This window comes from Mustela lutreola, chromosome 13 (genome assembly GCF_030435805.1).
Source record: "Mustela lutreola isolate mMusLut2 chromosome 13, mMusLut2.pri, whole genome shotgun sequence".
NCBI lineage: Eukaryota > Metazoa > Chordata > Mammalia > Carnivora > Mustelidae > Mustela > Mustela lutreola.
In genome coordinates this window covers 82,160,410-82,175,654 of record NC_081302.1, presented here as the reverse complement: position 1 = coordinate 82,175,654, position 15,245 = coordinate 82,160,410, and the positions used below count along the sequence as shown (strand labels likewise).

Genomic DNA, 15,245 nt, shown 5'->3' with positions numbered 1-15,245 from the left:
GGGTTGTTCCCCACTCTTGGCCATTGTGAGTACTGCTGCAGGGAACATGGCTGTCCAAGATCTCTCTGAGATCCTGCTTGCGATTCTTTGAGATGTATACCCAGAAGTGGGACTGCTGGATTACATGGTAAATCTATTTTAACTTTTTAAGGAACTTCCAAACTGTTTTCTACCAGCCGCCCCACTATATATGCTCACCAACAATGCATAGGGTTCTGATTTCCCCACATCCTCACCAAATGTATTTCTTTTGTTGAACACATAGGCGTGGAAAAGCCGTTTTTTTTTTTTTTTTTTTTTTTGGAAAAGCCATTTTTGAAAACAATCTTGGAAACATGGAGCAAAGATTGTTCTGGGTTAAAATCATTTTTAAAATCCCCCAAAGCCCTATATATACAATAAAATGAAAGCAGATACAGTGTGTTCTCTTTCCACAGAACTTATTTTTTTTTTAAGATTTTATTTATTTATTTGACAGAGAGCGATCACAAGTAGGCAGACAGAGAGACAGAGAGAGAGAGAGGAGGAAGCAGACTCCCTGCTGAGCAGAGAGCCCGATGCGGGACTCGATCCCAGGACCCTGAGATCATGACCTGAGCCGAAGGCAGAGGTTTAACCCACTGAGCCACCCAGGTGTCCCTCCACAGAACTTCTTAAAGCTGCACTCAAGCCCAGTGAGACAACCTCTACCATCTAAAAGCTCTGTACACTGATTTTTAGCACATACCTCTGGCTCGGACCAATTATGAAACAACACACCTTTTTCCATAGAGTAAATATACAGAAACACTCTAAATCTGTATACAATGAATTTTTAAGGTGTCTGTTGAATTGTCACCACGTCCTTCTGGAAAGGCTGTTGTTCCCTCGCACACCCCCCCCACCAGGGCGCTGCTCTTGGGATACCTTCTTCCTGTGGCACCCCTACCTCTGTCCCTTCTGCAGTCATACCTTCAGATTCAGCTCTGAATTCTCCTTTCTCCCCTGGATCCCTGCTCACTTCCTGAATGAACTGGTCGCCTCCCCAGGCCACAGCTGCCATCCGAGCATGACTCCCCAGGCCAGTCGCAGCCTGACCTGATGCGGCTTTAGGAACAACTGGAGAGAGCCACACATCCCATAGAGATCAGACTATTTTTAAGTCAGCAGGACCACTGCAAACACAATTAGACATAATACAACCAGAGATGACCTGAGGTGTGTGTGTGTGTTTTTCTTTTTTAAAGGCCAACAATAAACAGCTTCCACATTCCAAAGGAAAACATCCCTCAGGGAAGCAACAGACATTCTTCTGTCTGGACTTATATTTTGCATTGGTGAAGGGATGAAACCTGCCCACAGACTCCAAAGGTGAATTTTTATGACAGGAAATATCAAACATCACCAACAATGGAAAGTCTTATTTTATAACATGTGCCAAAGGATAAGGACTTCCTATAGGAGTCTGATTTATGCACACAGAAAACAGGCCCATGTCCTGGTGGGATTTTTTCTCAGGACACATAACACGTCTCTTTCCCGTTTGGCTTATTTCTGCATGTTGAAGGGCTTTTGAGCAGAGTTATAGAACTTCAAAAGCACCGGCCTGGGAGTCTAGAGACCTCAGTGTGGGTCCAAGCAAGGCCATGCAGAAAGAGACCCTGAGCTCACAGAGTCTTCGCTTTCTCATTTGCAACCAAGAAAAATGGTGCCTCTCTCACGTGTCTCACGCCTCTGTGGGCAGGGTTGGTAACAGGATGCATGTGGAAGTGTTCTATTAAATAAAAGGAAGGTAACCGGGCACCTGGGTGGCTCAGTTGTTAAGCATCTGCCTTTAGTGCAGGTCGTAATATCGTAATATCGAGCTCCCTGCTCAGTGGGGAGCCTGCTTCTCTCCCTCTCCCGCTCCCCTGTGCTTGTGTTCCCTCTCTCGGTCATAAATAAATAAAGTCTTAAAAAAAAAAGAAAGAAAGAAAGAAAGAAAGGTAAGAACAAACACAGTGGGCTTCCCAGTCAGCCACTTGACGTGAAGGTCAGCCGGATGTCAGCTGTTGTCACGACGCGCCTCACCCCAGCACCGACTACCTACCAAGCAGCCCTCTTCCCGCGGCTGGGGCAGCTCCTCTGAGGGGACTTCCCCTCAAAAACCTGGCTGATTGCAGGGGAATTCCTACACTTAGAATAATCTGTTCAAAACACACATTTTAGAAAACCTCCTGCTGGTCACTCAGACTTCCTCAGGTTTGAGATAAGCCCATCTTGCTTCCCATCTTAAGAACGGAAATAGCAAACACAGCGGAGAGAGGCAGTCCAGCAGCTTGGGCTCGGGACCCTCAGCAGCTCTCACAGAGCCGCTGCTTTAGGCGCTGAAACCCTGACCACCCAGAGCCACTCTCAAGCCACGGAGATGCACACAAAGGGGACAACCCCAGTTCCAGGGGGCTGACTTCCGTGTCAAAACTCAGGACACTACTTCCTCTTCAGTTGTTCCCACGCATCCAGCGCCAATGGCACCCAATCGCTTGGGGAATGTTCAGAATCAAGATTCCTGCCTTATGCTGGACCACGGAACCAAGTGCTCAAGGACAGTGGGGAGTTTGCTGAGAATCCATTTTCAAAAGCACCCCAAGGGATTCTGATGCCTGGCTAACTGTGGGAACCATGGGACTTTAAGGCCAAACTTACTTAAGCCACCTGCACGGATCTGTTCTAGGATGGATGGGTTCTGTTGCCTGTCCACGCAGCAAGTCACAATTTGGAGAGCAACGTACCCTGATCTCATTGGTGAAAACCTCTGCTCTTGCTACTTTGTACCACTGAATGTTCCTTATATCAACAAAAAGAGCAGAATCCCTCTGTCCATGCTAATCTCTCCACATGGAGCAACATTCTCATCCAAAGAGCAGATCAAATTCTGCTTCATTGACTTTGAGGCAGCTTGGCTCCCACTTTTGGTGATGGGTTCCATGACTTTCTGGTTCTCCTCCCTGTTATTCCCTGGCCCCCTGCAGCAACAATCTCGGTCTCTGATGTTCTAGAAGCATGGTAGGGCTTAAAATACTCATCAAATTTATATTGTATATATTTTGTATATATATTATATAAATTTTAGCTGTTTATAATATTCTGGCTAGCTATTCATGTGCCTATCTCTTTATATATTGTATATATTGTGTATATATTGTATATATTGTATATATTTTAGCTGTTTATAATATTCTGGCTGTCTGTTCATGTACCTATCTCTTTATATCTGTCCCCACCCCTCTCCCAGAGTAAAGAACTTCCTTAGGGAAAGAAACATGCTTACTAGTCAGTGTCACTTGATTGGGTGAAAGGCTTGAATGAACAACTTTCATATCTGGAATTTAAAATGTTACCATCACATAAGTCACTATTATGTCTAATCTAGACTTGAAAACCATTTCCCAGAAATAGTATTTTTGAGCCTTTTAAACATAGGAACAATAGGATCAAAAATGGTCCTAGATATGGACATGCCAGTCTTCGCTGATAACCTTTTATAATGTTTATGGATCTTTTGAAAATAATTCTCCCAGGATACAGCTTTCTATCTGGATTCAACTTAGGGCTTCAGCAGACTTCTGCTGCCCAGAGTGGTTGGTGATGGGAGTAAGTTACATCACAACTGAGCTTCATTTACACAAAACCCCGGACAGTGGGTTTTGTTTCTACAAATGGTTTAATGAATTTTGTTTTAAATTACCTATGAATCATCTTCCCTCTTCTCAATTTAAGGCCAAAAACTCGCCCTAGAGTTGGGTCATATATATACTCTGTATCATTAAGAAAAGAGTCTGCTTGAGCTCTTCTGTCAAATGGGTATTCAGAGCCCTCAGATATCAGGATTTGGTATCCCCCAAACAATACCCCTGAGATCTCCCCTCTACTCTCTCCTGGAAGCACAGCGGCTGGAGAGACCTCAGCTTCCTCCTGCTCTGGAAGCTTGCCCTCCATCCTGTGTCCAATTCAGACATGGGATTCAGGCTCTGGGTTTCTTAGTGTCCTGCCACGAACCCTCAGGTTTTACCTTTGGCTTGTCCCTTGGCATCCTCTTAACAAGCTGCTGCTCTTCCTTGGGTTTCTGGTTCTGACCCTGACCCTGACCCTGTCCCCCACACGGACACATGTGGGTTTGTCCAGGGCTCCTCCTCGTCACTTGGTTACGCCCTTGACGACTCTCTGGGCTGGATATAACCACCCCTCGCTGCACAAATCCTGAGCAGGAACCTATCTGGTTTCACCAAATCCCCGAAATGAACTCTTAGTGTGTACCAGGCACTGCGCTAAACACTTAATATAAATCATCCCAGTCAAGCCTCGTAAGCATCTTGGAATTATTACTGTCTGTTTATAGAAGAGGAAATTGTGACTCAAAGAGGTTAAGTAACTGCTCCTAAGTGGTGGAGCTGGAATTCAAACACAGGTCTGTCTGGCTCCAAAACAAGCCTGCTACACACCTGCCTCAGTCCTGCCCTCTACTTAGCTCACAGGGACAGGACCACAGTCTGATGGGGCCCATCCTCCCCGGGGCCCACGCTCCCCTTGCCTGTCCCTGGCTGGAGCTTCCTCCAGACAGAAGGGCCATCAGGCTGTGCCTCAGGGTCCCCCAGCACCCCCCTGCTCCCCGCGCAATCAGGGTGCTCAAATAAAATAGAACCCACAATTTAGCAAACTCATTATCTTATGATGGCATATCATTTAAAGTTGAGTAAATACTGTGTTTGCTGTCACTTCCATTATACACACACACACACACACACAGTGAGTATAGCGGTATATGAAAAAGTCTTTGGAATACAATGAACCAGAAAACATTCAGAGCCGGAAAAGAGAAGATTCCTACAGAACTAGCCTTCCCAGTTAAAGAGAGTTCCTTCCTTTCCTTTCCAGCCAGACTCATCAAAGGAGCAGAGCCACCTGTGGGGGCAGGGCAGGAGCAGGGGAGCCCTCCTGGAACACAGGAGGGGAGGTGAGTGCAAAGCCTTGCACAGAAGATTCTGCCATGCTTAGTCTCTTGCTACGTCGAGAGCATTCCACTCACAGCCAGAGGCTGGGTCAGGCCTTCCCTCGGCCTTTGCAGAGTGTGGGAAGAAAGACTGGGAATCTTGCCCAGGGAGTGGAGGAATGCTGAGAGGAGGAGCAGCAGGACAGTGGGGGGCTCCCAGCACCGCCCGCCCGGCCGCCTCTGCTCTCCCACGCGCTGGTGTGGCTGGCTCGGCTGTAATAAACACCCAGATCCACCCAATGGTGCTCAGGAGGAGTGGGGCACCCAGCACCCCTCTGGTCTCCATCCCAGCCTCATCTGGTCTGCAACGACAACAGGCTCATGGTACCCAGTTACTGAAGTGGACCCTCACAGCCACTCGGGAGGCAGGTCTGTGCTCTGAAGGCATTTATCAGGGAGCAACTTTTTAGTGGAACGGGAGTACACGCTGCTCTTGTTTTCTCAATCTGCCAGACACAGAAGCCATAACCACATCCCCGTCTGCTCCCGGCCAGCACAGAACACCAACCAAGACAAGAAAGAAGCACAAACTCTAACCGTACTGTACTGCCCCAGTGAGGCCCAAGGCAGCCTTCAAGCTGTCAGCTGCAATTCTCATTCATTTCAGTCTGAGTTACTGGCTTGGATTGAAAGCAAAAACAGAGACAAGACTGTTAAAAAGCATCCTATTGTATCCACATTGTAGCAGTTGGCTAAGATTCTTCCTGTGAAGTGCCTGCTTTCTTACTCTTTTTAACGAATACATGCATCACAATCTATATAACTTCCTAGGGGGGGGAGCATCACATTTCCTTCACATTTAAATAGGAACTATCTTAGTGGACACCACTCACAGAAATACTGAAAAATAAGGGGGAGGACAGTGCCGCAACCAAATACGGGACAATACCACTTTTGAAAACAGTAAACAGTCTTTTTCAGAAACCAGTTGAGAGCCTTCCATACCCCAGATTAGCAAGGAACATTTTTATATACAGCCCAACAATAAACTCTTGTATACAAGAATTTCATGTAACAGAAGTAAACACCAGCACAGTAAAAACCAGATCCATAACTCACACAGGATGCTTACTTCTTATTTTCTATTTCACACTAACAGCTATACCATAATCAAAGCCAATTTCCTTGATTTACTACATCCACAACTAAAAGTACCCTCAGAATGCTGCACTAGGATGAATGAGCTTTCACAGACACACTTAAACTGGCAAGCAGCAGCAAAGAGAAAGCACCAAAATTTGGAAGTAAACGGAGTATAATTAGCAATAGTGCCACAATATAATAATTCATTCTGTGCACACATACCCATGTGAAGGCTTTCCAGACTCCAGAATCTTGCTATCTCCCCTCTGGCTACCATCCTTCTGTTTGAAAAACAGCCACGTTCAGAGCAGGACTGGGGTGTGACTGAGCATCACGGAGAATCACACAGGCTCTCTCAGCTACGGAAACTGCAGAAATCGCTTATTCACTGCTTTGACGCTGTGTGCACTCCCGGCCAGAGCGTGCTTAGAGGCTGACAACTCGCTCACTGCTCAGAGCCGCTAGGGTTAGCGGCTCCAGACGTCCCAGGGATGTCAGAGAGGAAATTCTAAACTCAAGCAAAGCCTCCTGGTATCAAACCCAAACACACTCACAAGCGTATCAGGTGTGGTCAAGAGCCTTCGACAATAGTGGGAGAAATGCATTTGCTGCTTTTAATTACAATCCCAAAGGCTGAGTTAGACTTTTAGAGAGCTTTTAAAAAGGTATTTATTTCATGGGGGAAAAAGCAGAGAGGTCGCTGAGTTCAAAAATGGAGTTAGGATTTCATGACAAAAATCTGAGTTATGTTAATTGTAAATTTATAAAATCACCTTAAAGGATTTTGTTCAAATATATATATGTGTGTATATATATTACTTTCACTCTACTATGGGGAAGTAATATGTCTATCTTTCATTATATAAAGTGTGTATCGCCTATAATGAAAAGAATTGCTGTTTTTCAAAGTTTCTCTCTAGACGACATACAGGTCATTTATTTCCCCCATACTCTTCACTATTTTCCAAGTTATGTCAATGAGCAAGTCTTTCTTTTACATGGTGAAACAATGATCTTTAACAAACTACACTTCCTTCAATTTCTTCATGACAGGAAGACATTACTTTTTGACTTTATGAGCAAGACATAACATATGCGAAGTAGCGATCACCTGGTGATCCCTTAATAAACAGTGGTTAAAACAGTAACAGTACCAGTTAACGAATGCGTGTTTTACACTGGTGGGACCCATTGAACCTGGGTACAATATGTGCTCTACCCAATTGCTTAGGAAAAGTTTCTAAGTCTCTAGGGAATCTTGGTTTCTGGTCTATAGAATGGGTATGACTGGGGCACCAACAACCCTGTGAGGGTTACTGAGAACATACCAAAAAGTATTTAGAACAATACTGGCACTTCGTTAGAGATTAATAAACATCACCAATCATGCTGCCTCAACTTCAAAAGACCCAAGGTCAGTAAAACAGTGCTGGTTCTCATAAAACTCACACCATGTACTTATTAGGCAAAACTGCCTAATCAATTATATTGCCCATGCTGACTATGTACCATATTGTAGACTGTTCTTATCTTAAGTATTTGTAGCTATTTCTACTGACTTCTGTATCCCACCTTTCAATCCAGCTGAAGAGTCTTCTGGAGAACTCATAGCTTTAATAACCCACAACAAAGGTGAAATGGAGTGAACACACACACACACAATCACACTCACAATACCACATCAGCTTCAAATTTTGCCTTTGCAAGTGTTTGTTTTTTTTTTTAATGATTTAGGAAAGTCAAAGTTTTTTTTTTTTTTTTTTTTAAGATTTTTATTTATTTATTTGACAGAGAGAAATCACAAGTAGGCAGAGAGGCAGGCAGAGAGAGAGAGAGGAGGAAGCAGGCTCCCCGCTGAGCAGAGAGCCCGATGCGGGACTCGATCCCAGGACCCTGAGATCATGACCTGAGCCGAAGGCAGCGGCTTAACCACTGAGCCACCCAGGCGCCCAAGAAAGTCAAAGTTTTTAAATGATTAGTAAAATAGCTCATTCAAAAGGGGCCTATCTCTTCTTTTAAAAGGTGGGACTAAACTAAATTATGGACTCAAAAGCTTCCTTGAAATTGTTTTTCAGAACAGTCTCTCTCCATAAGGTCAAGTTTCCTATATGCCACAGGGCATACTAGTTGCACAGTACGGTCCATGCAAAAAGTCTACCTCATGAAACGTGCAAGTATACATTAGCAGCCACAGGTTCCCATAAACCCAAATGACCTCTGTGCAACACTGCTTACCATAGAATTTCCCAACTTTATTGGGTCGCAGAACTCTTTTATTCTAGTAACACATATTACTACCCACAAAGAAAGTGTGTTAGGGCCTTGGTACTCTGGGTGTGGTCCACGGACACACAGCACTGGCACGACCCGGCAGCTTATTAGAAGTGAAGACTCTGGGTCCCCACCCACATTATGTGGGATCAGAATGTGCGTTTTAACAAGGTCAGAGGCATTCAAATACACATTTGGGTTCGGGAAGTATTATTCTAGGCAATTCAAGAAACTCATTCCTCTGAGGCAATATCGTGATGGCTAGTGTGCCTTTTAAAAATCAATTCAGAAACTAATGAAGACCATGGAATGTGAATGGATAGATATGGTTTTAGTTAGAAGAAAGAGGTGAAATCCTAAACATTGAGATAAAGAGCAGTGAGAAGTTGGAATTAATTCTGATGGGTATCCGTTCTAAGTTTAAATTCCAGCAGGAGGCAAATAAAATTCAGAGTGTTTTCATTTTCTTAAATTTGGGGTTCGTGGGGCGCCTGGGTGGCTCAGTGGTTAAAGCCTCTGCTTTCGGCTCAGGTCATGGTCCAAGGGATCCCTGGGATCCAGCCCCGCATCGGGCTCTCTGCTCAGCAGGAGGCCTGCTTCTCTTCCTCTCTCTCTCTCTGCCTGCCTCTCTGCCTACTTGTGTTCTCTGTCAAATAAATAAATAAGATCTTAAAAAAAAAAAATTGGGGGTTCGTCTGTTTGCTTTGTTGGTTGGATAAAATTGCAAGTTGTCAAAAAGAAAAAGATCTCTTTGCCACATTTCCTTGGTATTGTCCTAAGAGTTTGTTTGCTCACTTTTGCCTTTCACCGGCAGCTGGTACACAGGATAGCTCTTACATCCCAAGGACTTCTCCAAATCCAGAGATAGGGTCAAGGCACTACACTGAGATCCCTGGGAGTTTAGGGTCTTAAATCAAAGGCATTTACTAAGTAAACCTACTTTACTGCACACCCAAAATGAAACAAAGATAAAAAGAAGGAAAAAGGTAAACAAACAAAGACTGTGTTTAAATGAGGCATCTTATCAAAGGATACTGATGATACTGACTCAACAACGCCTCTAAGATATTTTTGGAAGAAGTAATACCGAGGTTTGACGTACAGCTTAGTTTTTTTTTTTTTCTTCTTCTTTTTTTTTAGTGATTAAAGCCTATATTTACAAGATCAATAAGACTACTACAACAAAGACCTTAAGCATAGTTGAAAAAAGTCTTAAACTCCACCCCCACCCCAACACACACATTAATCTATTCTCCTTGGATAAGACACCACTACATTACATGGTCAGGACTGGGAATTACAAACATTGATTACTGGCAACCCTGAAAGAATTAAGTAAGGGATCAGTCCCTCAGGGAAGGAGAGAAATTCAAATTATATCCTAATATCAAATATTTAGAAATCAGTGAAAATAAAATAAAAGTTGAAAACACGTGGAATGTTATGAGATTTTTTCTTATACAGATATAGAAATTAAAGTGATTTTTCAGCGAAGTGGTCCTAAGACCCATACATATTTACACACACCTATATGGAAAGGAAATGCCATAAAACAACTGGGGTAAGTTAGCAGAGATACCTCAGACTCAAACCAGTGGTCATGTCTACTTCTCCAGGACTGTTTCTTGAGATCGACTAGGTGGTCATTAAGGTTCCATTTAGCTCTGAATTTGAGATCTTCTTATTTTAAATACAATATGGCATAGATTTTCTTATATGACCACCTTCTGCTTTGTGCAGAAAGAATACCAGCACTGGTTTTCTGCTCAAAGTTTCCCAGCTGCTGCAGCTTCTTTTTTTTTTTTTTTTTTAAAGAATTTATTTATTTATTTGACAGAGAGAGATCACAAGTAGGCAGAGAGGCAGTCAGAGAGAAAGAGGAGGAAGCAGGCTCCCCACTGAGCAGAGAGCCCGATGCGGGACTCGATCCCAGGACCCTGGGATCATGACCTGAGCCGAAGGCAGTGGCTTAACCCACTGAGCCACCCAGGCACCCTGCTGCAGCTTCTTCACCAAAGCAGCAACCTTTTCTGCATGGTGGAAAGGTGTCGTTAGCCTAGGAATATCCTAGCAACTTTATGTCCCCACTAGGTTTAGATACGGCCCCAGTACCAAGACAGGCACAAGACAGGAGAAGGCCCAGAGGATAGAGCAACACTATTCTTCAGCACAATATTGTCAGCTTTAGAAAATGGGCTCAAGGTTGAGTACACGAACAGAGAAATCCCTACATCTGGCTGGACTGAGCTACAGTACAAAGTCCCATTTGAGCAACGACTAACCAGAATCAAGAGTAAGAGAGAAAGAGAGAGCTCACACAGTAGGAGGGACAGTCTCCTGTTGATGTGGGACTCAATCCCAAGACCCTGGAATTATGACCTGAGCCAAAGGCAGATGCTTCACCGACTAGCCCACCCAGGCGCCCCCGCAGCATGTGTTCTGTTGTACACTCTCTTGCTCTTCTCTTATTACTGATGGGGCCGCAGTTCCTAAAGCTGGAATGGGGCATTCTTTAACAGAACTAATTTGCTACATTTGCTATCAGTTATTCAAACCAATGCTCCCTTGTCCACTAGCACAAATAACTAAGTATCCAGAGCATTCCCTTTATTCTGAATGATTAAAAACAAGCCATATTATATATCTATAGACCAGTTATGCTCTTTTCCAGGGAAATATAAGAAAATATAACCAATTTCTGAAACTTGTATACATTATGTCTTCATTCAACATAATACGTAACGTAACATTTTCTAGAACATACTGATCTAGCTGTAGACGCTATTTCAATATGCTGCCTGCTCATGTACGGATGGCTAAGGCAGGCTCAATCAGGCCTTCCTGAAACATGCCTCAGCAGCCAGGCTCCTCACCACAGAAGGGGAGGACCCTGTCACACAGAGCACACAGGAAATGGAGCCCAAGTTATAAGAAGCTGCTGGGTGAGAACCACCCAGTGCAAACTTAAAGACACAGAGGATGTAAACGTGCCTCTCTGTGTCTTCAAAGCTACTCCTTTTCAACCTGTGGTAACGCAGACCTGAACATACAAGGTGATGGAAAATTTTCTCCGTGGCAAATAACCCTCCCGTTTGCCCTTACCCCATGCCCCAACCTCTCCAAAAAAGACATTCCTCCCGAGTACTGTTTATCATAATGTTTAGACTTCAGAAACAAATAAAAATTGCCCTTTAAAAGAAAAGGTAAGGTCTTCATTTGACGACCTTATTTCTCCCATCTTCTGTAAACACCATGTGTTGTTGTTTTCCCCCATCCTTCCGGGCCTAGTATGTATTTCAAGTCTGTTCTGTATTTATGTATTTGTCTTTACATCCTTAAGACTGAGCAGGTTTCAAACATAACAAGAGCCAAGTAGGTATTGGATGAATTTCCCTTTCTTCTTTTGTTTTAATTTAAGGCAATGATTAGGGCATGGTCTTAAAAGCCAAACACACAGGTACACTTCTGTGCACATAAAAATAATCATTTTGCGTTTTGTTCCACCTTCCACCTGGAAGACAGACGGTGGAATGGAAGCAGTCTGGGTTCCAGCTCAGCCTGATCTGGTCTCCATGCCAGCTACGCTACTTACAACTGAAATCTTGCCTAACAGAGTGAGGAAAAAGGTCTGAGTAGTTTTAATAATCTTGTAATAATCTCTCCTCTACTATGAAAATCCAGTTTCTGAAACTTGCATTGAACCCAGGATATTTGAATGACTTTTTGCTATTTTTAATCTAGAAAGATTGAAGAAATCCAAGTTTTAGAACTGAGCATGTCTGAACCATTAAAATGATAACAATTTCAACAGTTTGCTGGAAAAAGGTAGAAAACTTTTTTTTAAGAGAGACTAAAACATTATATTCCTTTAAAAAAAAAAAATCCCAATTCTAGGCAGTGATTAAGGCATGAAATACCAGCGTAGATAAAACTCCTAATGGTGCTAACAGCATCTCTGAAACTTGCAGGCACTACGGTTCAAGGCACTGATGTCCGATGTCCATGTTTGTAATACTTGTTCTTGTATACGGAATAATTTCTAAATTCCTCTGACTGTGGAATCCGCACTGTCTCACAACATGGTCAGGACTGATTTTAACATGCTCAGTGTTAGCAGGCAGGAAAACATTCTTCCTGCAAGTACGTGCCTAAAGACAAGTGAACTGAGTCATCCTGTTTCGCAAATAAATACAAGCACTGCCCAGTATCCCCTTGGTAATAAAGTATAAAAGCGGGACAGGGAAAGGAAAAGAGAACTAGACCAGACTCATGACATCCACACGGGGCAACCAAAACTCGCTGTCACCAATCCTTCAACCTGCTTTCCCAAGAACTGTTACCATCACTGTCAGTAGGTGCTAAGTAAGCAAGATCTGATTTTGTATTTTCTCTGATTCATTACTGAAAGAAAACTTTTGAAAAGCAGCCACAGAAAGAGATAAACCAAACAATAAGAGATCAGACAAAAAGGTTTTACAGTTACTTCAAGGCATCACATATGCCTTAATACTGGCTATTGTGTTTCTTTTTCTCTTTTGCTTTAACAAAAAAACTTGGTAGAGTCTCTAAAGTGATACGGAGTCTCTAAAGTGATACTTTGGAACATCCTTAGACAATGCCTAAAATCTTGGTCAAGATACTCAACATAAAAATATTATTTCTCTTAAAATGTATTTTAAATTTGCTTAACCTACATTTGGATAATAATTAAACAGAATATTGTTCCATACAGACTCCTAGTTCTCTAGGACTTTACTCATTCGATTAAGTGACTTGTCTGAGGTTAAACTGCTGGTTAGCACAGTTAAATAAGTAACTCAACTCTGGCTGGAAACATGGCCCACTGGTTCTTAGTACTTGTCCCCTGTGTAAGGAATACATCCTTCTGGTTCTTTGCAGGAATGACAGCTTGTATTTGCTACACATTTACTGTGCACCATGTCATCCTCACACATCGGAGGGGTATGGAACAAAGGAGGAGCTTAAGACTCTAAGGTTAAGGTCACATAGCCAGTCAACAGGATTAGGATTCAATTCTGTTTTCTTTCCCTTTTTTTTTTTTTTTTTAAGATTTTATTTATTTCACAGAGAGAGAGAGATCACAAGTAGGCAGAGAGGCAGGCAGAGAGAGAGGAGAAGTAAGTTCCCTGCTGAGTAGAAAGCGCGATGGCGATGTGGGGCTCGATCCCAGGACCCTGAGACCATGACCTGTGCCGAAGGCAGAGGTTTAACCCACTGAGCCACCCATGAGCCCCTCAATTCTGTTTTTTGACCCAAAGATCTGTCAATGAGAAAATTAACTTTCATACCAGTAAATTAGATTAACAAGTTAGAGATAGTATCAACAACAGCAAACTAAGGCAAAGGAAAAAAATGTATTTTCTTTGTTTTGACCAAGTAAAGGAATAAATCTAAAGTGTTTTAATAAATTTATTGACTTCATCACACAACTTTTCCAAAAAATTGCTTCAGTAATTTCTTACAACTTATTTAATTAAAAAATCAAGAGTTAAAACGGCATAAACTTTTCAGGCCTCCACCTCCTTTATCTTGGGGTATTATTTCATAACCATAAATCAAGGAATGGAACTTTCTGATGTATACTTAATATTACTATTTCTTTCAAAAAAATTCAGTAAAAATAAATGCAGACCCATCTGTATCTATGAGCTTTCAGGTACTATAAAGCCAAATTAATTTTTTTAATAAGCTAGCAAGACAAGTTTTTTAATTAGCCCTAACATTTCAAGGAAATGAGAAACAAAATTGATTAAATGATTCTGTACTAAAACTCAAGGTCCTGACTTCCCCCATCGCCTGGCAGCTGCCCTCCCACTGCATTCTGGCTCTGCCCTCCCAGTGAACTCAAGCTGCCTTTGCCAATCAAGGTCAACACTGTCCTTCCTGCCACAAATCCAGTGTGTATCTTTCAGAGTGCCCAACTTCACTCTGGATACATCTAACATTGCCTGCTAACCTCTGAACCTGAAAACGAGCCTCCTCTGACATTTAGGACTCCACTCACCAGTCTGGCTGTTCCTTTCTTATCTTCTTTGTGGACTTTGTTATCATTTACTGGTCCCCAAATATTGCTGATCCTCTTCTAATCTTTCACATACACCCTGGATGATAACACTGCTTCCAACAGCTTTAAGAACAACCATTCATTTACTGAGGACTTTCAAGTCTTTACTTCTCTCCGGGGTCTTCCTTCTCAATATCAGACTATTATGATAAAGGGCACGGTACGAACATCTTCACTTAGTTGTTGCACCTGTGCCTCCAATTCAACATGCCTGAAACAGAACGGAGCCCCCCCACTCATGGGCTATTCTCTCACGCTCTCCAACACCCAGGCACCTGCGTTTCAGCACCTGAAACATCCAATTGGCCTGATCTCCAAATTTTCATTTCTCCAGGACTATGGCCATGTAATCTCTTTCTCTCTCTCTCTCCTCTTTTAAGATTACTTATTTTGAGAGCAAGAGAAAGATCATGAGTATACAGGTGGGGAGGGACAGAGGGAGAGAGAGTCTTGAGCCTTAAGCACACAGCCCAACCCAACACAAGGCTTGATCTCAGGACCCTGAAATCATGACCTGGGCCCAAACCAAGAGTCAGAGGCTTAACCGACCCCACCACTCAGGCACCTCAACTATGGTCTTGTTCTTAGATCAGGGTTCTGTCTACTTGACTTAGCAATGGCTCTTCCTGTCTGTAGGAAGGGCACAATCTAGCTAGCCATGTCTCTAAAATGCAAATCTGAGCACTCTGCTCCACTTAAAACTCTAATATGGCTCCTCGTTGTCCCCAGGCTAGTCTAATTCCCTCTCCTGGAAGCATGGAATGGGCAGCCTCTTTACCTCTGATCTCTAGTCTAGAC

At 43.0% G+C, this 15,245-nt stretch overlaps 1 protein-coding gene across 8 annotated transcripts in view; it reads right to left on the bottom strand.

Annotated features, from left to right (window-relative positions):
• Positions 1-15,245, bottom strand: part of SPATA13 (spermatogenesis associated 13) — a 341,308-nt gene that overhangs the window by 26,974 nt on the left and 299,089 nt on the right. Inside the window, exon 1 of one of the 8 annotated variants that reach the window (XM_059144764.1) lies at positions 6,314-6,512. The exons of the other annotated variants lie outside the window; for them this stretch is intronic. Coding sequence (XP_059000747.1) covers positions 6,314-6,368 — 55 coding nt within the window. The 5' untranslated portion in view covers positions 6,369-6,512. Of the gene's footprint in view, positions 1-6,313; positions 6,513-15,245 lie in introns of those variants that run through there. 8 annotated transcript variants of the gene reach the window in all.